Source organism: Leiobunum rupestre, chromosome 6 (assembly GCF_980474605.1).
Source record: "Leiobunum rupestre chromosome 6, qqLeiRupe1.1.hap1, whole genome shotgun sequence".
In the NCBI taxonomy this organism is placed as follows: Eukaryota; Metazoa; Arthropoda; class Arachnida; order Opiliones; family Sclerosomatidae; genus Leiobunum; species Leiobunum rupestre.
The window spans coordinates 35,393,385-35,420,528 of NC_143389.1; the positions used below are offsets into that span (position 1 = coordinate 35,393,385).

The following is a 27,144-nucleotide window of genomic DNA, read 5'->3' on the forward strand; positions in this document are numbered from 1 at the left end:
GCAAGTCCACCTCCCCTAAACGTATGGCTTTTTTTTGTTTCCCATTGTGTGCTCCCTCCGAAATCAAATCCTGGTTACGGTGCTGGGCTGGAATCCGGGAGAATGTCACTCAGAATTCAATTCCGCTATTTCGTTCTTGAGTATCGGAATTCTTTTTTGGCATTTGGCTTCCGCAAAATTCTTAATTTCTTATGTTAAATTTATTTATTTTTTAAATTTGGTTTTATCTATTTAAACCTTTTTTGTAGAGCTTTCAAATCTTTAATCTAATTTTTAATGGAATCTAACCACCACGTATAGGCCTCTGTGGTTGCCCGCAGAGTTTTATTTTGCGAAATATTATTATTATTAAATCAACAAACCTTTCTAGCTTGAATATTTTTTAGATATAGACGCGTCATCAGTCATGATATTTTAAAATTACTGTGCAATAACACATTAATTGGTATAAACTAGATAGTAACAAATTTGCAAATAGCATTTGTTTGAATGAATTAAGCAAAAACGTATTAAATGGTTTTTCCAAATGAATTTCAATGATTTTCTCGAAATGGACTTTCGGTCCTTGATGCGTTTTCGCTAATTAAGGCAGTGGTGACGTCCCTATACTGAAAACGTCAAAGGGTACAAAATAATACGTAACGCAGAACAGGCGAAAAAAAACCACCTATTAAAAATATAATTTTATATAACATTAGGTGGTTTTTTTTCGCCTGATCTGGGTTTTTTGAGCAGGTTCAAAAGTGTAACCCTATGACGCCATTTTATTCCAATTCTATCTTGACGAAAAAAACGAGTTGGAGTAAGAAGGGATAAGTTAGAGGTTAAAGGTTATATATTTGTTTTGTTTTTAAGATGGCGACCGGTGGTGAGATCATCAATATAGGACTCATTTTTCTTATTTATTTAATAATAATAATAATCAGCTAGGCTAATACAGAAGACACCACCTTAGGTCTAAGTCATCAAGCAACTTTTATAGTCATTGAATAGCATTTAACAATTGGATATTCGTTATTAAAAGCTTCAAAACCCGTTATGTTTTCGTGAAATGAAATTTAAGCAGACGAATCTATATAAGCGCCTCTAACGTGGCGTCGCCGAAGGTACACGGAGGTACACACTTAAGGTCTCCCTAGCGCTTCGCCTTAATACTAGGTCATTGAGTATATTTCAGAAATAGGGTCTAACTTGACATCGCCGAAGGTAATTTATCTGTGTATAACCCGTGGTCGTTGCGCTTCGCCTTAATACTAGGTCAAGTATATTTTGGTCATTAAGTTTGTTTTTGGAATTTCGGATCGGATTTCGCACTGGCTCGAATTTCGCACTGTAAATCGGGACTCAAGGACGAGCGTACTTTTATTTGTTCGTCATGAGAGTAAATCAGCCATTGGACACAGGGGGTTTAAAGGAGCACAGAGAGGTTTGGGACGGCGGCGAGTTTTGGAGTTATTTTTCCGGGAAAAAGGGTACAACGGAAATTCTCGCATGGGAAAAGGGGAGGGGAGGACCACGGTAACTATCACATGGGGAAAAAGGTAAGGAAGGGCCTTACTGGGGTGGTTCTACTATGGGGAAAAGAGTACCATGGAAATTATCCCCTGGGAAGAAGGGAGAGGTGAGTACCACGGTAATTATCAAACGGGGAAAAGGGGAGGAAGGGCCTTACTGCGGTGGTTCGACTATGGGGTAAAGGGTGCCACGGTAATTCTCGCATGGGAAAAAGGGGAGGCGGCCTTACTGCGGTGGTTCAAATATGGGGAAAAGGGTGCCTCGAAACACACCACTAGCTGAGGGCCCGCCTGTAAGGCGGGCTTCTCAGCTAGTTTTATATTTAAGCTAGATTAGTCCCTCTACACCTCCTTTCGAGGAGGTCCTTTCGGGGAGGAGTAAAAAGTGTAACGTTTGAGCTCTGGAACAAGCGAACAAAATTCGGAACAGGGTAAATCTTACCCCGAGAACAGGCGAATAAAACATTTTAGGGTAAAAAGTTTACACTTTTTGTCCTGGGACAGGCGAAAAAAAACCACCTATTAAGTTATTTCTGAACAGCCTCTATCTAAATTTAAAGTACCCTTTTTTCGAATAAATATGCCTTCTAAGAATTTTCCCAAATATGCTTCGCAATACCATTTGTCAAATCACAGTTCTTTATACAAATTTTATGTTCTTCAATTCTATCGGTAATTGAACGTTTGGTTTCTCCAATGTATACATTAGAACACGAGCAGGGAATTTCATAAATTACACTTCGTAAATTTTCTTCGGAAATTTTTGGTTTTAATTTTGAAAGTTGTTTTCCTAATGTGATAGTGGTTTTCGAAACTAGATTTATACCAAATGGTTTTAAAATACGTTTTAATTTTTCCGTCGTGTTCTTCATGTATGGGAGAACCAATGTTTTTAATTTTTCCGAATCAACTGGTTTTAAATTTTGAACTATATTTTGGTTCAGAATAGAAGTCACCAAATTTTTAGGATAGTCCGAGCTTGTTCATTGATTAGTTATAATTTGTTTATCTAAAATGGGATTATCAGATATTTTCTCAATGTGGCTTTTTTGACCCTTTATCACTGATGTTTTCCCCTGGTGAGGATGATTGGAATTGAAATTTAGAAACGTTTTTGAATGAGTTGGTTTTTGGTACATCGTGAAACATAAGCCATTTTGTTTTTTCTCAATATTAATATCTAAAAATGATAATCAACCAGAGTTTTCTAATTCTAAAGTAAATTTAATTTTCGAATTAATATTATTAATAGATTGGTGAAAAGCGTCTAAATTTTGTCAATTGCCTGACCACACAAAGATAATATCGTCCATAAAACGTCTTCCAAATTCTCAACAAATAAATTGGCAATGATCGGGGTTGATTATCGGGGTGATAATTAGATTGAGTTGATATGGAACACAGGGCCGTGCAGATGGGGGGAAAGTGGAAGGGGGGGCAAAATCCGCATTGTCCCGTTGAAAAGGGCCCATGAGGGACTGTTAGGGGGCCCGCAAGTTGAAGGTGCCCACGGGAAAAGTTCAAGGGGGCGGGGGTGCAAATCGAAGCCCCACGAAAGCTCGGCACGGCCCTGATGTGACAAGATTTAATCTTAAATTACAAATAATCATTAATGATAATTTTCAAGTATAGGTAATTTATCAGTTGAACTCGGGTGATGTTATTTAACCAGTACATATTTACATCAGTTTATAATATTTTACATAAGTCTGTCACTTCCTATGTTCTACATGCAAAACTTTTACTGAGAGCTAGATACGAGAGACTTTATAATGGACTTCGGTGACGTTTTGGTTCTGCTCGTTATCGGGTCTAGCGGGGCGATTTTCGTACTATGATGACGTCACTCTGTGATTAGCTCTTACGAGACGTTAGTAAAATATTTTCCAAAGTGATATACTTATTGAAAAATATTATAGACGTATGATATTTATAATACCTGAGTTTCAAATATATAACTAGATATAGCCATAGGTGCCATAACTACAATAAGTAGGACACTTTCTATTGCTTTAATTCTAATTTCCTTACAGAACCTTTTTGCGACAAAGATACTCTCCTGAAGTTACCGTCCTTAATGAATAATTTTCTTTAAGAATATAATCCTAATATCGGACAGGCCGTTCTGGAGTCGTGAGGAACTTTGCCTTTGTTTTGAAACCCGCGTGCGAATCACGTGTGCCAAAAAACATATTTGGGCTCGTGCCGCCGAATTTTATTTTTTATTTTATCAATTAAGTGTAATATTCCGCCGATCTATCGGAAACCAGATATTTTGGAAGTCTCGCGTGTTTTAGACACTAGGGGGCTCTGTGCTGATAAAACATCTGGATTGCGCAATAGCTATGAAAATCAGTTCCGTTGTAAATCTCGTTAATTGTCATACTTACTGTTATTATGTTACTTATGATATGGCCTATTGAATCTTTCCATTATTTCCGTTAATTATAGTCCTTTTTTCATCATTTATTTGAAATCAACACGCTTTCTCCTATTCACTTCCGCAAGAGAGCTTTACAACGAAAACAAACTTCACCATTGAGTTGAGAATAATAATTAGCATTTCCGTACCCAAAAAACTACTATTCGAAGTTATGGAAATTCGAAGTTATGGGAATGCGAAGTTATGGGAATTCAAAGTTATGGGAATTCGAAGTTATGGGAATTCGAAGTTATGGGAATTCGAAGTTATGGGAATTCGAAGTTATGGGAATTCGAAGTTATGGGAATTCGAAGTTATGGGAATTCGAAGTTATGGGAATTTGAAGTTATGGGAATTTTGTATTCGGGGTTTTGGTTCGAAGATATGAGAATTCTATGTAATGGGAATTCGGAAAATGGGAATCGGCGATATGGGAATTTATGGGAATTTTGTATTCGGAGTTGTGATTTTCGAAATTATGAGTCGTTCCCCTCTAAGGGTATCTTTTTCAACTCTGACAAATGTTCTGTCCTACACCTTGGGAATAAAAACCCTAACCATATCTACACCATTGACGACGTCCCAATGAAAACCCATAGAAATCTCATAGGTAACTAGAATGCTGCCGCCTACGGCCGAGCTTGACGCCAGTTCGCCTTGAACCTTCAGCCAATGAGAGGCCGTAGAGTGGTTCCGCCAAGGAGGATAATAATCATCCTTGGATCCGCTACTATAGCGGGAGATAGGTTACGTCATTCTCTCTGGTGACATTAAATTCTTGGCAGAACCACTCTTTGAGCTCTGATTGGCTGTGATCTGGCTATCGTCTGCCACGACGTTTGGCCCATTTGCCAGTTACACGGCAGCATTCTAGTTACCTATGAGATTTCTATGTGAAAACCACGTTATCCGATAGGGACCTTGGTGTCAGTGGCGTAGACAGGGGGGGGGGGCACAATGGTGTGCCCCCCCGAAAGAAAATCCTGACTACGCCACTGCTTGGTGTACTGGTCGACCCTGCTCTAAAATTATCTATCCATGTCAATAAAGTATCTAAAAAGATTCGCTCAACCACTGGTATTATCCGACGCAACCTCCTTTTTCGTTCTCCCTAAATAATCCAAACTCGATCTCTACAACTCCCTTATTCTTCCCCACTTAGACTATTGCTTTCCAATCTGGAAACCCTCCCTTTTATTTGACATCACTGCCCTCCAAAATGCTCAAAATTCTTTCACTAAACTATCTCACAAATTTTCTCGTCATCCTGCCCCCACCCGCTTACGTCTTCTTCATATTGACCCTGTCCACCTTCGTCATCGCGTTAACAACCTCTGCTTGCTCTATGATTTTTTATATAATAATTTAACCCTGAACTTTTCCGATTTTTTCTCCATCAATATCTCCTCTACTCATGGTCACTCCCTAAAATTATCTAAACCAAGGGTCTCCTCTGCTAAGCGCCAAAACCATTTTTCTTCCGGGGTCATTAACGACTGGAATTCTCTCCCACGGGACTCATAGCGATTTCCACTGGGAAGCTCCGAGAGCGCCCCGAAATCGATTTCGACGTCACAGCTCGTGTCGAGATTTCCAAGGATCGCTGTCGAGCGAGTCTCCCAGTTTAAGAGCAACTCTCGGGGCGAGCATTTTCCAGTGAAATACGCGGAAAATAATGGCGGACAGTAATATTGTATTCGATAAACTTTATTAATCATCCATGGTTAAGCCTAGGCGTAAAGGAGAACTTACTTCATTTTCGGAGTACGAATATACCTCATATCTTATTATTTTAGGCCTTTATACAATTTCCGGCGTTTGCCATAAAAGAATTGCCTCTATTTCTTCGTCGGAACTATCCGAAGACGATTCTATAAACAAATAAGCAGCCGGAATATTTATTGTCCTATCTAGTTCCGCCATTTTTAAAAATCACGAAAACCGCTCGAAATCTGTCGATCCGTCGAATTTCTCGGATCAAAATTTTCGCTCTCAAAGCGCTCGCTGTGAGAGCGAGATTGCCAGTGGAAGACACGGATCTCGTCACGAGCTGCTCTCGATTTCCCAGTGGAGGGCGAAATCTCATCACGAGCGCTCCCGGAGCGCCCGAAATCCCCCAGTGGAAATCGCTAATAGTTTCAATTCCCAATCACCACACATTTCACAGCCATGTATCGGATTATCTACGTAGCAAATGTCTCCATTATTTTAATTTGCTTTTCACTAGTCATAACATTTATTTTCTCAAATTATCCTTAATCGTATTAATCAATTTTCTCATTCTCACTAAAACAGTTCTCTATCCTCCAATATTTTATAAAGAAAAAAAATTATAATCTCTTTTATTTAATTTAAATGTTCGGTTTTTTACTCATTCCCTCGATGCTCCAAGAGAAGCCCACTCTGTGGCTTATGGAGCCTTTTGTTTAAATAAATAAATAATGTTCTTATTAAAGTTTTATCTTGGTCACTCTCTTCTTTTAATGCAATACTTGGATTTTTGACGTTTCCTTAATCCTTAGGCGCCGACTTGTTTGATTTTGGTGTCTGCTGATTCATTCGGAATCAGTTTCTTAAAATGTTTTAAAAAAAAAACTGGGGTTAGTACGACCATACGACGTTCTTAAGAAAAAAAAACCTTTTTTTTTAATACTTCTATATTAATACGAGTTGTAAGTTGTTCAAAATAATATTGTACGTATTATAGACCATCCTTTAAGGAATGATCAGTGGTGTAATTTGACTTTCACCCCCTCCCCCGAAATATTCAAAGTACGCCACTGTTCATATTTGTAAAATGCGTAAAATTTAAATACTTTTTTACTTTTAGGTATGAACATGAGTGCAAATAAAGAAATTACGCAATTTTTAAGCTTGGAGAGCCTGCCTACTGAAATTCTGCTTAATATTTTTAATTTCTTAGATGCAAATTATGTAGCTAATGTTGTAAGTTTAGTTTGTCAAAGATTCTTCGAGCTACTGAATGACAGCTCTGTGTGGAAATCAAGAATGTTGACTAAATTCCATGAAAAATATTTAATTATTCCTAGTAATATATTAGCATGATTCATTTATTCAAGTTACCAGGTTTATCATTGAATAAGCCATGACTTTCATCTTATGTGTTTAGATGTAAAAATTGACTGGAAACAAGCATGCATAGAAAGAGAAGAGCATTATAATTATTGGTCTAATTACACTGAGCTAACGGATTGTATAACTTTGAGAGAAATACACCTAGCCAACATTGATTCCTATAAAATGTTGCAAGTGTGTATTATATTTTAGTATAAAAGTGGCATAGCCAGAATTTTGCCAAAAAGGGTTTAAACATGTCAAATTTCACATAAGTAAAATTTTAGTAATGCCAAAAGTCCAAAATTTGTCTTGGAGGAGATTTTGAATCCTACACTTGTCTACGCCACTTTAGTATAGCTTAAGTTTTTGTAAATTTAAGCCAAGACAATCTGTTTTTTTTAGGACACTCCATTACTAGCGGCAGCATCTAGAGATAGAAGTTATTCTATTTGGAATTTAGAAAAATTACATGAAGAAAATGAAGTCTTGGTTCATCATAAAGAAAATGCACATGCAGTCTCTAAAATATTTTTAATTTCATTCCTTACATTTTGGGACAAAAATATTAATTCTTATGATACTGTAATTAGGGTTGGATTTGGTGCGTTTTAGGACGTAAAGAAAAATTCTTTACTGGATCGTGGGATTCTACAATTAAAACTTGGGATTTGAATACTTTTGAAAACACAGACACAATAAAGTAACTTACCTGGAGATCTTTTAGAAATTAGTTTTTTTGTGTGTGGCCATAACAAAAATAGAACAATACTCCTAGGTGTGTTTCTAACATTCTATGTTTGGCTGAAGATCACGAGACTTTATTCGCTGGCCTGTTTAGTAGCAAAATTGTCCGAATTGACCTTAGAGAACCAACCCAAGTAAAGAGTCTCCCATCCAGTTTTCACAAGGCGTCTGTACTAGATCTAGCTATTGTGAAAGAACACCATCTAGCCTCAGTCTCCGAAGATTGCAAACTGAATATAATAGATTTAAGAATGGAGAAGGTACTTCATTCTCATACGGTATGATAGGTGTTCAAATTACCCTATTAAATCAAATTTGGTTTACAACTCTGTATGCTTATTTCAGTTTGAAAATTTTCCATCATGTCTGTCATTTAATAATAATCAGATCTGGGTTGGTGATAAAGGAGGAAATATTCATCTAATAAATCCCGAAACCTACGAAATTCTGATGGTAGTATATGAATTTCATTATTCACAATAGACGCTTCAATAAAACAAACATCTTCAAGGAAATTGCCAAGAATTAATGATTTCGAGATCCAGGACCTGCAAGTTACTGTTTATATAGTGCTTGTTGAAGTAATGGAAACTATTCACCTATACTGTATGCAACAAGTGTTTCCTTTTAACCACTTAGCTGTTGACAGGTGAAAAGTTTCCATTATTTCAACAAGCACGGCATAAATAGTAACTTACCAGTCATGGGCTCTGGGATATATTACTTCTTGACAATTTCCTTGATGTTTTATTTAAGCGCCTATTGGAACTAATATAAATTTAAATACACCAGACTCGAACTGAGATCCATAAGAAGTTGGTTACGGGAATCAAAAACTCCGTTGGAAGTGTCACAACATCATCCAAAGACGGGTCCATTTGCATTTTAGAGCCTACCCTGGGTGCTCAAGAGATTGCTAGAATTTCAAATCCATACAAAATGGAAATTACTGGGGTATTTTATATTTTTTGGCTTTACTTTAAGTTACTCACAAGGAGACTACCCGAGGTGTTACACGCCAATTTTGTTCAAACTCGGGGGATTTGTAAAACTTCATGTAACTTGAAAAATCCTGAAGGGATTTTATTCAATAAGCAACGGTTTTGCCATGGCAACGAAAAATGTTTTTGACAACCTAAAATGGTAATTTTCTTATTGAAAATAACATGAGATTTTGACCGATTCCAAAGGTCCCCCCTGTGAAACATTTTACAATATTGAAAAAAAAATTAAAATACCAAAATTATAAAATAATTGATACAAATTGACGAAAAAATCAAAATTGGTCACATTTTGATCAGTTTTTTAATTTTTTTTCTCAGGGAGATAGGTCAAAATCCCATGTTATTTTCAATGGAAAAATTTCAATTTTATGTTGTCAAAATAATTTTTCATTGCCATGGCAAACCCGTTGCCCATTGAATAAAATCCCTTTAGGATTTTTCAAGTTACATGAAGGTCTACCAATCCCCCGAGTTTGACCAAAATCGGTGTGTAACACCTCGGGTAGTCTCCTTGTCAGTGGCGTAATGAGGTATTTGCAGGGCTCCCAGCCAATAGGGCTAAAAATTAAATAGGAATTATAGAATCAAAATTTCAAAATTATAGGACTAAATTACCAACTTAAAGTAGTTTTATAGGGTTGAAATATAGAAATGTGTAAGTTTTATAGCGTTCATTTAAATGGAGTCATAACACGGTAAGACAGATTAGAAAAAGAATTTCAAAATCTTTTCGAATCTGCTCCTTAGTGATTCAATGCATTGCTTTTTGAGAAAAATTAAATATATTTCTTGTTGGTATTAACTTATTAAGTCTTAAAATTTGATCAGTTAGATTTTAACCAAATATGCTAAAAATATAGGATAAAAAATGGAATTATAGGATCGCTGAGAGCCCTGAAGATTGGGCTCATTAAAGCTGGGATCAACCTAATACAAATCATTCATAATAATTTGCTCTTACAGTTTGAACGGTACAACAATATGCTTATCAGTTCTGTAAAATCAGGTTGTGATCTTGCAATTTGGGCTCCAAAATCTCAATAATTTTTGATGAATTAAAGGGAAATATATGTTCTAAAATTAGCCATGCGTATATTTTAACACTAACAACTAATGTTAACAATAATAAAAGAGGCCTTTCTTCGAAAAGAAAAAGATTTCTCAAGAGCATAAGTACAATTTGCAGGTCAATTGAATATAAACCAAAGAGAATGTTGTAATAAAGGCAGAGAAAAGTTATCAAGCCATTGCAAAACATTTTTTACGCTTTCTTAAAAACTAACTGCCTTTTGCTTGTGATATATTAAAAATATTGTTAGGTGTTTTTTTCTAGTCTAACTCCTGTTATATTTTTTTAACTTTACACTTATTTTAACTGTATTTAAAAGGGTATTTTTTTAATAGTACTTGAATAAATTTCTTATAAAATGGTAGTGTCCCTAAATTTATTTAATGACATCAAATTTACATCAATTTTCTACAACTATTATATATATATATAGAATATTAACCAGCAAACACTATCGCATATAAGGGGCTTGAATAAGGGCAGGCGTAGATTTACTGAGAACAAGCAACTGGATAGATGGTCAAAGGGGCTCGTATCGGCCACCTAACACAGCCGCTTAATACTCGTTCTTTTCATAAATTTCTGTTCGGTCACATTTCAAACAGAGTCACTCAACCATTTTTTAGTGTTTACATCTTTAGTGGAGGGTTATCATTGTCTTAAATAGTAAACATTAACATTTCTCACGAATTAATATGATAAAGACAAAAAGTTGAAGAATGACAACTGTTAACATTTGTTAATTTGTTCCGTAATTACTTTTAAACTACTCAATGACAATAATACGAGAATACAATAACATTTAATTTTTAAATATTTAAGAATGCAATATTTTCTCTTAAAACGTGTTTACTATAACATCATAAATAGCGTTTAAAAATGCGGTGTACAACTTTGTGGCCACAATTCCAAGTTATTATAATTTTAGATCCTTTCATGGTGGAAAAGCAAAATTTTTGGTGTTTTATCTTGAGTTGGTAAATGTAAGTTTATAGTACTGTGCAAGAGCTCTTTTCACGAAACGGATTTGCCTTTTGCGAGTGAAAGCCGACTAATAAATAATCGTCGTGTTCATGGTCTTGAATGTATTTCTAGTTATAGAAGAACAGACATACAAGTGTTAAGCGTACATAGTAATTTTTTTAATGAAAATACGTACCTTTAGATCTTCAATTGCCGCTGAGACATTGATTCTTTTTAATGCCGCTTCTCTTTTTAGTTGTTCAACAACTTTTCTTTGTTGTTGTAGTTGCGACATCTATAAAAGTATAGTCAATATCAACAATTGAAAATTATTAATACATAAAAACTCCCTTCACTTTTGGTGCTAATAGCTACCTCGTAAAAAACTGATATATAAAGAAAACACTAGTGATGTAATTACAATTTTCGGAAATATAAAAAAATAGCTCCTTGAATCCATTAATAATATTTTGATTTTATGTTTTGCAAGAAATAAAAATATATAAAAGATTTATGCAGAAACTAACATTTGTGTATTTAGAAAAGTATCACTTTAATGTATATTCTATCATTTCTATGGGAACACTTTGTCAACTTTGATCCAACTTGTTTAACTAATATACAAGTTAGGTTACAGTCAGTTAGGTTTCCTTATGTTGGGAAAAAAGGGAGGTTCAAAAGTTAAGCATTAAAATTACATTTTACTGCAGCAAAATATATGACTTATGATTCATCTTAACTTCAGTTAACAAAACTTTTGCAAATATTTGTTTCATTATAAATATCCTAGAAATTAATCAATCCCTGACATATTTTCAGGGGGAAAAATGCTATAGAGCTCAGTTCACAGTTAAAAGAGATACTAGACTGATATATCTAAATTAATACTTTGTAAAGATATTTACTAATGTTTTTGAAGAGTAAACCAGCTTTAATTAAAACTCACAGACAAGGTAAATCATGTCTCCTTCATCCTTAAATATATTAGAGTATCTAAAATTATACCATCATATAAAGCTCATTGTTGAAGCTAAATAAATCCTGCTAACACCAGATCACACTTATCTCTGCTGGGAGTATCGTTAAAGCCATTAACTACTTGTATCAAACCTTGGTAATCCAGTATACCAACACCTTTTGGTTGAATAATACAGTAGCATTATATACCAATAACCTTGTTATAAAAAGTTGACATTTTGGCTTTGAAAGTAGTGTATGAGGATATTGTCCTCGAGCCAAATTAGCTTTAGGCTTTGCTTATGAGAATATTGCTTTACTTCAAATATGATAAATTTCAGTTTTTATATTAATTCTATTTTTTCAAGCAGATAAAACAAATCAAGCAAAGCTTCCTTTAAGTCAATATACTAAACCGATTTGTTTGGTAATTTTTACATAAAATGTAATCTTGCGTGTCATTAGAAATAAGGCAAAGAGACAAAATATTAAAATGACTTTTGACCCATGATACTTTAAGTGGAATATCACTGATAACATCAATTGGTACTAAGTTTATGGAAAATTTTTAAAGAACAATGTGATATCTCAGCAAATTCTTCACCAATTTGTGTAAATGTTTTTAATGTTTTGTGTTCCAAACAAGCTATGCAGGGTCACAAATCACTCCATATGAAGGCTGTGCTTTTATTTATAATAATAGGAACCCTTTATGGGGAAACACATGGCTCAATGTATTATTTAATATTTTTTAACTGGGCGACGGACACATGGCTCGATTTTAATATCTGAAATATTTATTAACTGTGCGACGGAAAAATGCGGTATAATAATCGCGTATTGCAATGTTAACTCTAGGGGAAGAACAGTTTTTTACTTTTTTCTGCGCGCTAACAGTCTGAGCCATTTCCCCTTCAGTTTATGAAACAGCATTTTAGCTTATTACAAAATCTTTGCTTGAAAATGCTAAAACTTGTTTATAATACTAGCCTATAGTTACTAGTTAGGAGAGCCTGAAAATAGGCCTAGGCCTTACAATCTACCATTTTGGATTTTTAAAGCCAAAATGGATGGCGTCTTCACGGACGAATTAAACCCTAGCTATTATTTTTTCGCGAAAGAACCCCAGAAAACTGAATTTTCTAACGTTGAAGGAACCATACTTACTTTAGTGGTGATTAGTTGTGATTTACTTAAAAACTAAAGAAACTAAAGAAAACGATAAAAATAAAATAAAAACTAGCCTAAAATTCACCCGAACTGCGGGCTTTCTTTCTCTTTCCGTCTTCGACGCCGACTGACTTGACAAGGCTACCAGTCTCCTAAAACCAACCGCATGGTGCACACGCCATAATAAACCGACACCAAAATTTAGAGCCAAGAGTAGCAGCAAAGAATATTTTTGGATGCTAGTAACGGGACGGTAGGTTATATTAGAAGTATATAACTTTTAATATATATATTATTTTCTGAATGAACCGTAACGCCTAAAAACGTATTCAATCATAAAAAATAATAATTTATTAACAAAGATAAGAATAACGAACATTTACAACTAAATCAAGTAAAAAATAATTGAATTTCTCGATGCTTCGTTAAAATAAACTGATCAGCTCACAACAAGAATAAAAATGTACCACCATACAGGAAAGTTAAAACTAAATTAAAAGATGTCACAAACCCCCCCAACAAAAACTGATTTCAATGTTGCTGGTTTAATAGGCTCGGTATCACCACAAAATGTAGATCTAAAATAATGAAAAATGAATTTTATACGATCCCTATAAATAAGTGTTATTACGTATCTGTTCACCTGATCCCGGTTTCGAGATTTGTTATAATTATCCTATCGATGTACAGTTCCGGAAACCGAAATGAGTTAGATGGTCCTGTAGCTAAAGGTGCGCCATTGCTTAAAAGATGATGACTTTGTCTGGCTACTGCTATCCACTGAAAGTCTAGCCTTAAAAGTCGTCCCAGATTTGGTCCGCTAACCAAAGAATGAATACTTTCCCCTGGCGCAAATAACTCTGGTCTGCAATGTTATAAAAACTCTCGTATAAAATATTTTGAGAGCAATATAATAAAAAATTAATTTATCTAGTATAATTTTAATAAAAAATACCCATATGTAGACGTTTCCAGATATTCCGTTTTCCCTTTCGTTCCAGTAAGTCGGATGACAACGCTTCCACTTTCATTTCCATGACGTCTGGCTTCCTCAGAATCCGATACAAACATCTCAACGTGATAATGGTGACCTAAACCGGACACCTCGTTTTCAAAAAATATTCCCAATGTAACAAAGAACGCAATAAACATTGGACACTGACGGCAAAGTGGTTCTTCAAAGTCGGTTTCCAAGTACATCTTAATCGATTGGGACCCAGCAGCATTGGCTCTCCATTCTTCCGCGTGCATTCCAATTGGAGCACAAAGCAATTGATTGGCGCCACAGCCTTCTCTACAAGCACCTAAGGTAAAATTGCGAAAAGAGTCGCACCGAAATCCGTAGAATGAGCAGTCCGAGTTGATCGACTCTGTAAATGTAATTTAAAATATAAACTTTTATCGTAGTTATAAACTTATGGTTTGATTAAATATCATAGCTTTTCTATTCCATACCTAGGAATATTTCATATGCTCGAACATGGTTGCAATTAACGTATCTTCTTCCCTCTAAATGACATATTTGTAATTAGAAATCGTGTACAAACTATTATGTAATACCATAAATAACATAACAGCCTAAGTATGACATTGAAGGGTACTGGACAACGATAGTCTGTTGAAGAGTGATTGTGTATTCAGCAGTTACGGTACAAGAAACGTGTTACTCCAACTCTCTTTGTGATAAAATCAATGCCAAATTAATTTGGTAGCAATTAACACGAGCCAAAACGCGTTTAGGTATCATATTCGACAATGTGCTTTTAATATATATATGTCAGGCATCGTGTCTGGCCGTTCCAAAGAGTAGTAAAATCTACCAAAGAGGGTTATAGTTAGATGTCAGTCCTTCGTTATCTTGTCATTATCAGTGAAAAAATAGCTATGGAAAAATACGAAGTGCCACACTAACTGATGTACTACTTATGGTAACACATGAAATATCCTAGCTACCTCCATGGAACGCTTCTCTCCTCCTCCTGCGTTTCCTAATGTATGGAGAAGAATCTGCGTCGTAATTGTAATAGTTGGAATCAACTGGAATAGCTATTTTACAAAAAGTAGTTTAATTTCGAATACACATTGATGGACGATCAAAGAAATTAATACCGTAGTTATGGAGCGTATTGTGTTGAGTTAACATAATGCCTTCGTAGCATCCGGGTTGAATTCGACCACCGTTGGGATAAAAATCCAAATGACCACTCTCCTGGTATATTCCTTCACCAGGTGCCCTTGTTGTACCAATGTCAGTATGGATGACGTCGACAAAATTAGCGTCTGTCGGATCCAGACGAACTTCGACCGATGTGCCCTCAAAATAGGCCGAAGAAGGATCCAAGCCTTTTGGTATAGGGCAATGATGAAATTAATTCGAAAGAGTACAATAAACGCAACGACTGAAGTAACGTCTTACCCGTAATCCTTCCTAAACCTCTGACATTTTCACCGGCGTATCCTGCAACGTGTGCTCCGAGACCATGACCTATGATATGCATATCCGCGGAAGACATTCTGAACCTGTCTTCCATGAATTTTATTATATCAGCTATGACTACTCCAACCATCCTAGCATTTGCAACTGCTTGACTGTAGGGAGGTCCAGCCCCAAGTTGCCAATCTACCGCAATGACGTTATAATTATCAGCGGTTAGCAGCTCTCTCGCCATCTCCTGTAAACATCAACGGTTCAAAATTTTAGTTGTTACGCGATATAGTCGCAAAGTTTAAAATTACCTCCATCCATAGCATATTTCCGCTGCCTTTATAATCGTGAATTAGAAACTTGACGGATCTCGCAGAATCGAAACTGGACAAGGCGAATGTACCATTGTCCCGAGATTTGAGTAAATGGAATGAGTCGGGGTTCCTTCGAGTCCATAACAGGAACTTGATGTGCAGTACGTCAGGATGCAAAGGAAAGACGCTCACAGGCCTGCTGGGAGCGAAAAACGGCCCTCCGATCGAAAGACAACCCCATCTTCCGTAACACCGAATTAACAGCGTATCCGAATCTTAATCGTTTAAAAAATAATTACAGTCTTTTTAAATACGTTTCTTAGAAAAGACAAGGTCTGTACTTTCACTAAACAATAAACGGAATGTAGCATTGACCCACAAAGTAATTGTTCAAGTTGGTACCATGGTGGGTCAATTGCCAATGTTAAAATAGTAGGATATTGTTATTGACACACTGGACGGGAAACCCAAATGCTATTACAAGCTCCTGCCGCTTTTCTATCTCATTATATATTTCCCTGAACGCACGATGAAGAAAGTTCACGCATGACTGACCGTTAACTTCACGATAAATTGATTACGAGAAAAGGACACTTCCTACTATGAAATTTTCGGGGCGCTCATTACGAAACAAGAGTTTAATGTGAGAGCAGAAGTGTATTACGAGAGAAGTATCCATCTAGACTATTATAATGGCACATATAACTAGGATCGGGCTACTTACATAGCATCACGACCCAAATTTAAGGCGTGTATAACGAGGTAAATGTAAAAATTGCACGCCGTAGGAATATATACTTATATAACAAAACATTTTACAGATGCAATAAATTTATAACGTTAGTAATGTATTTAGCCCACAACTATTTTTCTTTCAAAATGTATTTTCAAAAATCGGACGGAGCCAATGAAGCTATAAGGATTTCAAGCTAATTATATTAGTCACACGATGACTTAGGTCTAAGCTTAGCGGTGCCTTAGGTATTAGCCTAGCTGATTACTTGATTACTAGGAGTCTAGGATAGGAAGATGGATCCTTCTTTTGTAAGAAAAAATTCAATACTTCTGGGGAGAAGTATTTTCGCGACCCTGGTCTGTATATCTCAATAATTTACCAGATACATTTCTATAATTCCTAAAAATTTAAGATTCGTAATTCGAAATATTAGTCAGGACACGAGTTGAAGGTGAGATAGAATGGCTATTCGGATATATATCGCCAGGTAAATGTGAAAACTATGACATTTTTTATTTACCGCAGCTTTGACAGTTCTGCATTTTTACACCCTTCCCCGACACTCTGTACATAGTCAAATCCCCCCCCTCCTGGACGAATTTTTAGTTTTATTACTGATCTTCTCAAATGTACTCTCGCTTTTGTACAAAACTAATAGTTGATTTTATAAAATAAAAAGTGGTCTTTCTCAATTTGTTAAAATGTTGCTCTTACGTCACAGGACCAAGCTTTATTAGTATATTCTTCGCACGAGCTATTTGCACCAGGGGCGTAGGAACGTTCTAGAAGTGGGAGGGGCCAAAGAGAAACGAAAAGGGGTCTGGAGAAAGGTTTTGAGTTTTTAATGGAGTGTAGCTTCTCCGAATGCATGTGTACTTTTTACTTCTATGTAAATGGGCGGGATAAGACTGAAATTTAAACACAGTTGAGGTTCTATAAGCTTTCTATGCTTTTAAAATGAGAATTTGAGCATTTTGAATATTGCAACTGACCAAAAGGTTGGAGGGGGCTATAACATTAGTTGCCCCCCTGTCCCCCCCCGGTTCCTACGCCCCTGATTTTGCACGTGCACTAGAAAAAGCTATATTTATCGCGACTGTAGCGCGTGCTCGTAGACTTGTAAAAGCAAGAGACTGTGACGTAAGAGCAACATTTAAACAATAAGGCCACGTTACTTTATAAAAAGAACTATTATATCGAATTCTATTTCAATACTATTTAAATCAACGGGTTTTTTAAATTCAGGTTTTTTATTATGGAATTGGGAGGAAAATGCTAGGATTTTACAAAACAATTCTACGGGATTTTATCAAATTTCCGAATCCTAGATTTAAATTTTCATCACATTTTTTGATAGTTATTAAAAAAGGGTAATGACTTTGTCCTTTTCTTTTTAAAGAGTTCATAAAGGGAATATAACCTGAAACTCGTTATTAACAGAAGACCCCAAATCATTTAGAGATTAAGCCTAAGAAACAAACCACTAAACGGTGCCGAAATTGTGAAAAACCATAGGAGAGGTGACCAATATTTTTACACTTTTGAGGCCGACAGAAATACTAGCTGTTATATTCCCTTTAACAATTCATTAAATGGCTTTTGAAAATAAACGTTTTTACAAATTTTCCGTGTTGTCTACGGCTTTTTAAAATTAATTTTTATGTCAAAGCAGTCCAGCTGCTATCTGCGACGAGAGCGGCCTACGTAGTTCCCTTAATTTATCTTAAAATACAAATACGTACCAGTATTTGAATCCTGCTGCCTTCGATTGACCCTGAAATCCCTGTCCACTTGTCCATGTCCGTGTTGAACGATCAAGACCAATACCGTAGCTTTCGCCAACAACTCTGCGATTCCCCTACAAATTCTCATAATTGGTGACGCAAACACCGCGAATTCGAAATGAAAGTGCTCCTAGTGTCACCGCAAACTCTTCCAACTAATCCCCGCGAGACGAGCGACTGAAACAGAAATGGTCTGGCACGAAGACTATAGTTAACGCCCCCGATTTTATGAATGAAACTATTAAAGTTTTGGCGTCGGAGGGGTTCACTCTTTTCAAAAGAGAAAAATCACGCTTTCTCAGTTTCGCCCACGACGAACGCCTGAGTCGAGAGAACCCGACCAAGCGTAACGTCAAGGTTAACTTTCTTCTGCCGCTTACTCAATTTCAAGGGACGCGAATCATTATCTCCAATTTGTACGGAGTCAAAAATCTCCGCTAAGACAATAAAAAACTTCAGAAAACGACGAGACCTATTGCAAATTACGCGAAATTTTGACCTTCAAGTTCAACGGTCTGGTCAATCTTTCTCGGAACTTCGAAGGCAATTACTTCACTCTCAAGTCCAATAGTCAGAACAGACAGGATTAAACCGTATAAAAAGTACAATATTACTCCAAACTAAATTCAAATTGACGATTTAATGACTTGAAAATAAAAGGATTTTAAACAAAATAAAAGTGTAAAAAAATAATGTAATTGGTTGGTAACTGCTTCGGTTGGGTTGGCTCACGTGATAAAATAGACTATTAAATAACGAATTATGTGAATAAATGTTATATAAACGTAGCTATAAAACAACTAAGCAGCAACAAAAATAAACTCTACGGGAGAGCTCAGCCCCTAATACGATAGAAAGTGCACTTGTGGCGAAGTTCTGCGGCTCATCTTAGGGTTCTGTGTCGGTAGGAGGAGCGGCGGGCGTCTGGGAGCCGCCTGGGCTCGTAGCCTCAACTTCTGGTTCTTGGGAGTCCTCGGGACAAGTCTCATCGTCGCCAGCCGCGAATAGGACTCGGATTCTTTCAGGGGCTTGGGGCTCGTTCCGACCACAAAATTTAGTTCTAAAATAACGAATGGAAGATTACGGCCATCCAAAATGAGAATATTTCGAAATGACTTACACTACTCCACTTTCGAGAGTGGTGACCGTCACCGTGTTGACGTAAATAGAAGGAGGGTCGAAAATCCTCCAAGTCAGAGGGTTGAAGAAGTGGCCAGCGTGGGACGTCCACTGGATATCCAGTCGTAACAATTTACCCAAGTCTACGTCGCTGACCAAAAAGCGCGTTTGACCACCGGCTTCGAAGTGTATGATACTAAAGTCGATAATCTTCGTTAGTTCATCACGCATTTCAGACTGAATATAAATACATTTCCTAACTGATTTTGGGCCTCGAAAACTCGCGACTGCCTCCTGGAACCGGAGAAATGAACGAAAAGACGACCCTTTTCGCCATTTTTCTTCATAGCCGAAGCTGTTTTGGCATACTTGACGTCAATGGCGTAGTGATAATCTAACAAGAACAAAAAATGGTTTTTCGGAAATGTTTTCCAGCGATCAATACTAATTGAATGTTACGGCAAAATGGTTGGGCGTTTCCGGTTTGCAGGAACATTTTTATCGATTCCGGTGCGGCAAACTGTTTCCAGTTATCGGCCCTGAATCCAATCGGGGCGCATCGTTTGTTGTCCGGCCCGCATCCTTCGGAGCACAGGCCACCGGTAAAATTGCGATAGCTGTCGCAAACGAACCCGTAGAAAGGACATTCGGTGTTAATAGAGGCTGTGTACAGTTCGTACGCTCTCAAATGATTACAACCAATATAACGACGAATTCCTGAAAAAGTTTAAAAAATTTACGATTTTAATATAGAAATTTATGAATCTGAAACATTTATAAGAATTTGTAGCAAATAATTTTAATTTACTTGGATCAATAATGTATTTATTTATGCTTTCGGAAAATGACTATGTTAAGACGATTTTTAGCGTTGCTTCCAATCCCCTAATGATCCAAGACAATGGTTCCCAAACTATTTGAATGGTGGAACCCTTTTATATTTGAAAAAATTCGCGGAACCCCTAATTTGGGGGGGGGGGCGAAAAAACCCCTGGATTAAATATTTTAAATAAAGTTTAACTATTTCTTAGCGCAATTACTTGCGGTTTTATTTATCACATTTTTTTTATTTAAATAAACAGCATGCGTTTTATGTGCTACATATATTTAAGCCCTATGGGTTATTAGCACTTTATATTTTTCCCATAATAGTGCCGCGGAACCTCTGGAAACATGACACGGAACAATAGGGCATCGGTTCCCATTTTTTTGCTATGGCACAGTGGCGTTGAAGTTTGGGTGCGCTTAAGCCATAAATTCTGCAGGGCTGTTGGGTGGGAGAGTATCACCCCATAAGTTTACTTTTTGACGAACCTTTTTTTGGAACAATTAACTCTTTTCAAGGAAAATTCCAAGATTTCGCCAAACTTAAGATGGAGTTGGCGCATACCTCGAATCCTCGGTACGCCCGGTTTTATGTGGTTCTTAATATTTACTTTCACCGGGTAAACCGCCATTACAAAAAATAATAATTTCCTTATGTTATGAGTTACGATAGTAGCCAGTAAACATAGAAATAAATTTATATAACGACACATTTGAAAAACTCAAGAGCGAAGCGGGACAGACTTTTGATGGTTTTACTAGAATTTTTCAGAAATTTTAGTAGAAGCAATAGTTTCATTTTAGGAGGCGTTTATAAGAAATTTTTAGGTGGCGCTTTTAAGAAATTTTAGGTGGCACTTTTAAGAAATTTTAGGTGGCACTTTTAAGAAATTTTAGGTGGCACTTTTAAGAAATTTTAGGTGGCGCTTTTAAGAAATTTTAGGTGACGCTTTTAAGAAATTTTAGGTGGCGCTTTTAAGAAATTTTAGATGGCGCTTTTAAGACATTTTAGATGGCGCTTTTAAGAAATTTTAGGTGGCGCTTCTGAAATATTACAGGTGGCTCAACTTGCTCAAGCGACGCCACTGCTATGGAACCCTAAATTATCCACCTAATTCGGGTGGAACCCCAACTCATTGTTTTTACTAATCTTTAAAGACTCTTGAGCCTTGAGACAAACAAAGATGGCCGCGCTGCGAATTCTCGAAACCCCTGTGACCCTTCCACATCTACTGACGCCATTAGGTGGTTTTTTTTTGGCTTGTCCGGGGACAAAAAGTGTAAATTTTTTACCCTAAGACGTTTTATTCGCCTGTTCTCGGGGTAAGATTTACCCTGTCCCGAATTTTGTTTGCTTGTTCCAGAGCTCGAAGGTTACACTTTTTACTCCTCCTCGAAAGGAGGTGTAGAGGGAGTAATCTAGCTTTGTCGTCTGCTTAAATTTTGTTTCACGAAAACATGACGGGAAACTTTTTATAAATAACCTTTAACCTCTCCCTTCTTACTCCAACTCGTTTCTTTCGTCTAGACAGAATTGAAGTAAAATGACGTCATATGGCTACACTTTTTAACCTGCTCAAAAAAACCAGAACAGGCGGAAAAAAAACCACCCCCTTCCCCACTGGGGCCTGCGGGAAGATTCGACCGTGATGCCCGCGGATCGTCTCAACATAAATAAATACATTATTGCTTAGATAAAGACGCGTTTTAAAAATTATTCAATTTAAGGGTCAATTATATTGTTCATAGCCAATTATATGAACTAAGATTGATTTTGGGAGACATTGCGTCACGGCAAGTGTAAAACCAGTTGCGCGAGCGGCTTTTTCGTTACGCAAGGTAGGCAATCTCTAGTCTAAGAGGACAATTGTGAAGAAAAAGGAAATAGAAGGGGAAATTTGTGGGGAGGAAGGATAGGCTTTCCATCCTGTCGCCAAACCAATTTTGTCAACAAAAGCGCTTTCGCCCTTGACCGACGGACGATGCAACTTCGTCTTTCACTCCACCGTATAATTATTTATGTTGATATCCGATTGTACCTGGCCTATAATATCTCTGTGGTCATTTCACTTAGCGTTATCTAATTTCTTTAATCGTAGAAATGAAGAGAAAGCACAATGGAACGATTGAAAACTAGCTAGCGTGTAACGAAGGTTCTTGGCCCAGACCAAAATAATAGTGAAAATGGGAGAAATGATGATTACCGTGGAAAATTCCTTCCTTTTCGATGGAGCCAATCACCCCGTTGTCGCAGCCGGGTTGACGAACACCTCCGTTCGGGTAGAAATCAACGTTGCCGCAATCCTGAATCATACCCAAACCTATATTTCAAGACGATCACGTACGAAAATTATTCCGGTTTCAAAAAAAACGTGGGTTATTGTTTGAGGGAATGGTTTCTCTTTCACCTCCTCGAAGCAAACTTCCACCATCCGTGTGAATGACATCCACGAACTCCGCGTCGCTCGGATCCAGCCTGACCTTCGGGTCCGTGTACTGGAAATAAGGCTCCGCTGGGTCCAGACCTAAGTCGCGCGAGATTAAAATATGTATCGCCTTTTGTAGTTTACTTTCGTTGGTATTTCAAATTTACCAGTAATTCTGCCGAGTTTGTTGATTCTCTCTCCAGCGTATCCGGCGACGTGGGCTCCTAGACTATGTCCGATGATGTGAATATTAGCGGCATTTACGCTATAATTGGACTAAAAATACGGATTAGTTAGTAGATCACTAAGAAATTTGCTTAGTTTTGGCAGAGGAAACTAACTTGAAGATATTTGATAAAATCGGCCAGAATGACTCCGACCATCCGAGCGTTTGCAACCGCTTGCGTGTAAGGAGGGGCCGCCCCGAATACCCAATCGACACTTATAACGTTGTAATTGTCTTTAGTCAGTAATTCTTGGATCATGTCCTGCAATAACTAAGGCTGAATACGCCATCCTATGATGTTGTTCACGAGCAACTATACCAACCTTGATCCATTTCTGGTTTCCGTGTTCCAAATATCCGTGAACTATGAACGTAACGGGTTTGGTAGGATTAAACGGCGAGCCGGAAAAGGACGAGTTGTCAGTTGTTCTCAATTTTAAGAACTGTTCAGTATTTTTTCTCGTCATTAGAAGAAAATGGACCTTGAGGACGTCAGGATGGAAAGGATACAAGTTGACGGGACGGTAGACGGACAAGAACGGCTCTCCGAATGACAAACAACCCCATTTTCCGTAGCAACGATTCGGAGTGTTCCCTTCGTTACTCTCTACAGGAACATGATCGTGTCATAAAACTTTTCCGCGTTTTACAAGTATTTGGAAGTGGTGACCTTATATAACGAATAGTTTTTGTTTTCGACCACTTGGGTATGGACGCAAACAACATATTTTGTAAGTCTAAATTCATTTTGAAAGCGCTTACCCAAAATAATTTCCATCTACGCATCAAGAAATCATTCTGGTGACCTAAGAATATGGGGCTACAGCGTAAACCTCTGGTACCACCCTCGCATACTTCGAAGCGAAAGTTCGTCCTTGTTTTAATCACAAAACGTAAATATAGATGGCGATCGGTCGTTAGCGAGAGTGTCACGTAGAATAAAAGCTCCGCTGACGGGTTTGCGGTCTTTTCAGAACCGAACCGCCCTTGTATCTTATTCATTATATTTATTTATATTCTTAGGTATCCGAATTAACCTACTATTGGAAAACCCCGTTGAATAAAATCAAATTTCTAGCGTATGACAGAAGTTCGTATACATTCTAAATAAACCGCCGTTAAACCCGTTTCAAAGACGACAGATTTTAGGGTGATCCTCGCAATTCTATAAAAACCGAACTCGGGTGTTCTTCTGAATTCTAAGAGTTATATAGTATTTAATTATGTGGGAAACCGGTACTGGCGGTTGAAGTTGAGCTTTTTTATCGCGCTCTCGGAAGGATAAAGGCAAGTCTGGTGTTCTTGAACTCTCGCGTCGGGGCGGACGATAAGTTTATTTAAAAAATGTATATTTTGGGGAATAAAATATGAAGGGTGGTATCTTTTTTCCCATTTTTAACACTTTACCTGTTTCGAACGCGGCTTCCTGAGCTTCCGATTTTTGATCCCCTTTCTCGGATGGACTGGAATCGGCGATCTGCTTAGCGGGTGGTTCAGACGTGACTTCTTTCTTCGGTAGCGGCAGTATTTCTATTTCCGGGTTCGAAGAGCTTCTGCCCTCTCGTTCCTGGCTGTACCCCGCCGACACTGCCAACAATAACAACGACATCATTTGTACGCCGTAAACGGTAAACATTGTCTTTGATGTTCGTGAAGACGCGCGCTTAACTAGGTCTGATCCGATTTCGATAACAGAATACCGAACAAGCCGTTACTGAAACTAAAAGTAACTCCGTGGACAATGAAGAGTTACGTCAGTGAAATATCCGAGCGCGGTGGGGTAACGAGCTACGAAGAAAATTGAAACCGTTCTTTCTATCACTTTTATAGGAGAAACGGAAAAAGTTGCCGCCGCCTTTTTATTTAAAAGGTTTTTCTTTCGTCCAGTTTATAATGTTGATACGGAAAGAATGTTTGATGGCGGTCAAGATGAGAAAGACGCAAAAATTCTCTTTGTTTAAAGCTTGGCCAATGAGCAACGCGTGACCCGTTAGTATTTTCTTCCAGACGTTAAACGCGATTCTACCCGAATAATTTGATAACAATAATTGCGTTCGATTTAACCGCGTACGGTGAGAGCTTTTTTTTTAAAGAAGAAAGACTTAGTTGTCCGTAAAAGATGCGCTATTGGCAAACTATCGTGGCCCGGATACGCGGCAGTGACTCTTCGACGAACCCGAAAAGTCGCGCTGTTTTCAAATTATGACTTTGTCGTAACTACCCTACCGAAATCGCGCGCCTTATTGACAAAAATGAAAGGTAATTTTGTAGACAAGTTTTTACGAAATTAAATGGGTTGATAATAAATTATTTAGAACTCGTAAGGACAGAAGTACCTCGAAAGTCGAAACCCAGGTACACAGTTTCCAGGGGAAAACGTTGTAGGAAATTCTCAAATTTGCGATCTTTTTCTTGAGTTAATTATTTTGGAAAACCTTGAGACAGCTCGCACGTATCACGGTGAAAAAGAAATCCCGACTATAATATCAATAATAACAGTTACATAAACACGTTTTTGGTCCCCTTGGAATATAAAGCCCTAAATAATAGAAAAAGCGGGCGTATAATACTGAAAGGAAATTATCGGAGAATTGTAGAGGAAAATGGTCAGAAACAGACACGTTACTATACGACTTAAGGTCTATTCACACGAGCCAACTTTTTGATCCAACTAGATGAGTCAACTTTGAGTTGAGTAAACTAGTTGGTTCGTGTGAATAAAAGTTCGATGAGTTGATCCACCAAAAAGTACGCGAGAAAAAAATGGATCACTGATCCATTTTTTCTGACTCAGCATTTTGATTTGAAAAGTTGGCTCGTGTGAAAAGGTCTTAAGTGAAAAATATGAGAATTGAACAAAATATAGGAAGACCCTCACGAAAAATATGTTAAAAAGTTGGCAAAAATTATACTTTTTGAGAAGTACGATTGCCAAAAGGGAATGGGAATTTCGTGAAAGGGCGTTTTCCAAGTCTCTACACCCCAGAGGTCAGGAAGTCTAGGGAGCCAAATTTAAGTATTATTTAAGCACCTATTCTTATTTAAATACATTTAATTAAAATGAGTGAATCCTACACCTTTCTAATTCGGCGAGAAAAAATGTTTTACGAACAATACTCACGGGGGCTAAAGTATCAGCGGACTTTTTAAGGACTCCGCCTTTTTGGAATTTGCATAAAAGCGGGCATAGTTTGAGTATACGGGCGACTTTTAATATTTCGGAAACCATAATTTGTAGGCGCCTTATACACAAAAACAAATTAGACGAAAAAATTAACTATTCTGGTTTTAAAGAGACAAGCCTTAATAATAACCTTGAAAAACGTATTTCGCGTTATATATAACATTAAATTATTATCATTAAAACCACTCTTTACTGTTGTCTGGCGTTTTTGTTGCAAAGATTTAAATTCGGGTAAACGGAGAATGTGAAGACGCCCCAGTTTTCATGATTCTCGTAAGCCTAAGCACGGATACGGTCCATGGCCTGAGATAGTATCGAAGTGTCTCCCCCCCCCTATCGGAAGAAGAGGGGGAATAATTACAACAGGAAAAGCGGAGGGGAGTGGTTGTTATTCCGGGAATCACGAGGCGATCAGGGTACTACCTACATATTCTCTATTACGCGAGTATATTCTTGGTTATTAACTCCGAGGGCTTTGCGATGGAAATGCTAAATCCGCGAATTGTCTTTTATTGTAACATTCGACGAGAATTTCAGGCACAAAGCCAATATTAATAAATTTCCGCCTTTATTGAAAAACGATTAGTCGCTTAACTTTAACCAGCTTTGAAAATTTCAGGGTCTTAAATAAAAAAAATAAAAATTTACTTTGTTTACTGAATGATATTGGAGAAACCAAACGTGGTAAAAGGGACATCAGTCGTTTCTCAAAAATACCGGAGCATTAAAATTGAAATTTTAATAAGTAGCTGTCACTTATTCGGTGTTACTTTGCGGTTTATGTAAATTGAAAATTCGTCAACTTTTATCGGTCCAAGAAGCGATTTTTAATCTAATGACAAATGACAATCAATTTGATTGGCTAATGTATTAAATTTTAAATCCTTCTCATTAAGCATTTGGATTTACTGCAAAATAAATTTTGGTTTTTCGGTCGATAAAAATTTAACCAAAATAGATGGACAATTTATCAATTCAAATCAAGTGTTAAATTCTTAAAAAGAAAATCCGGACGAATTAGTCAACAAAAATCTCATAGTGTAAACGCGCCTTTAGAGAGGTTAAGCAACGTCCCGTTGACTTTTTAATTGGAAATTCGGAAAGCTTTGATTGCGCTGTTAAATTAGGGTGTGTTTGTTGCTCCTAGGTTTAATGAAACGTAGGGCCGCCAAGAGCGAGCCCTG

At 37.2% G+C, this 27,144-nt stretch overlaps 4 protein-coding genes across 7 annotated transcripts; 1 reads left to right on the top strand and 3 right to left on the bottom strand.

Moving 5' to 3' along the window:
* The first annotated feature begins 6,489 nt into the window (after positions 1-6,489).
* Positions 6,490-10,180, top strand: LOC149940747 (F-box/WD repeat-containing protein 9-like). Of its 3 annotated transcripts, none has more exons than XM_090178702.1 (9): positions 6,490-6,608; positions 6,767-6,985; positions 7,067-7,206; positions 7,417-7,530; positions 7,605-7,714; positions 7,790-8,036; positions 8,104-8,211; positions 8,551-8,712; positions 9,949-10,180. In XM_090178702.1, exons 2-9 carry the CDS (start codon positions 6,769-6,771, stop codon positions 9,955-9,957), a joined length of 1,107 nt encoding a protein of 368 aa, XP_090034828.1. In that variant the 5' UTR covers positions 6,490-6,608; positions 6,767-6,768; the 3' UTR covers positions 9,958-10,180. The 3 variants fall into 3 exon arrangements, with proteins under 3 accessions (XP_090034828.1, XP_090034825.1, XP_090034827.1); XM_090178699.1 differs by lacking the exon at positions 9,949-10,180 and adding an exon at positions 9,726-9,942; XM_090178701.1 differs by lacking the exon at positions 9,949-10,180 and adding an exon at positions 9,726-9,942 and having other exon boundaries at positions 6,593-6,630.
* Positions 10,181-10,190: 10 nt separating this feature from the next.
* On the bottom strand, positions 10,191-13,078 carry LOC149940748 (guanine nucleotide-binding protein subunit gamma-1-like). The gene is made up of 3 exons (XM_090178703.1): positions 12,919-13,078; positions 10,991-11,089; positions 10,191-10,922 (listed from the first exon to the last, which is right to left on the bottom strand). The coding sequence occupies exons 2-3, from the start codon at positions 11,087-11,089 to the stop codon at positions 10,821-10,823; spliced, it is 201 nt and encodes a 66-aa protein (XP_090034829.1). The 5' UTR covers positions 12,919-13,078; the 3' UTR covers positions 10,191-10,820.
* A 231-nt stretch (positions 13,079-13,309) lies between these two features.
* LOC149940749 (inactive pancreatic lipase-related protein 1-like) lies at positions 13,310-18,424 on the bottom strand. The gene is made up of 10 exons (XM_090178337.1): positions 18,139-18,424; positions 15,658-15,935; positions 15,338-15,593; positions 15,031-15,264; positions 14,875-14,967; positions 14,377-14,430; positions 14,085-14,291; positions 13,877-14,012; positions 13,565-13,786; positions 13,310-13,499 (listed from the first exon to the last, which is right to left on the bottom strand). The coding sequence occupies exons 1-10, from the start codon at positions 18,266-18,268 to the stop codon at positions 13,415-13,417; spliced, it is 1,695 nt and encodes a 564-aa protein (XP_090034463.1). The 5' UTR covers positions 18,269-18,424; the 3' UTR covers positions 13,310-13,414.
* Positions 18,425-18,832: 408 nt separating this feature from the next.
* LOC149940750 (pancreatic triacylglycerol lipase-like) lies at positions 18,833-25,237 on the bottom strand. 2 transcript variants are annotated; one of them, XM_090177332.1, is made up of 10 exons: positions 24,184-25,237; positions 23,100-23,383; positions 22,892-23,038; positions 22,718-22,826; positions 22,554-22,649; positions 22,329-22,445; positions 19,759-20,016; positions 19,561-19,693; positions 19,301-19,495; positions 18,833-19,240 (listed from the first exon to the last, which is right to left on the bottom strand). In XM_090177332.1, exons 1-10 carry the CDS (start codon positions 24,410-24,412, stop codon positions 19,069-19,071), a joined length of 1,740 nt encoding a protein of 579 aa, XP_090033458.1. In that variant the 5' UTR covers positions 24,413-25,237; the 3' UTR covers positions 18,833-19,068. The 2 variants fall into 2 exon arrangements, with proteins under 2 accessions (XP_090033458.1, XP_090033457.1); XM_090177331.1 differs by having other exon boundaries at positions 22,533-22,649; positions 24,184-25,236.
* Positions 25,238-27,144: the final 1,907 nt, after the last annotated feature.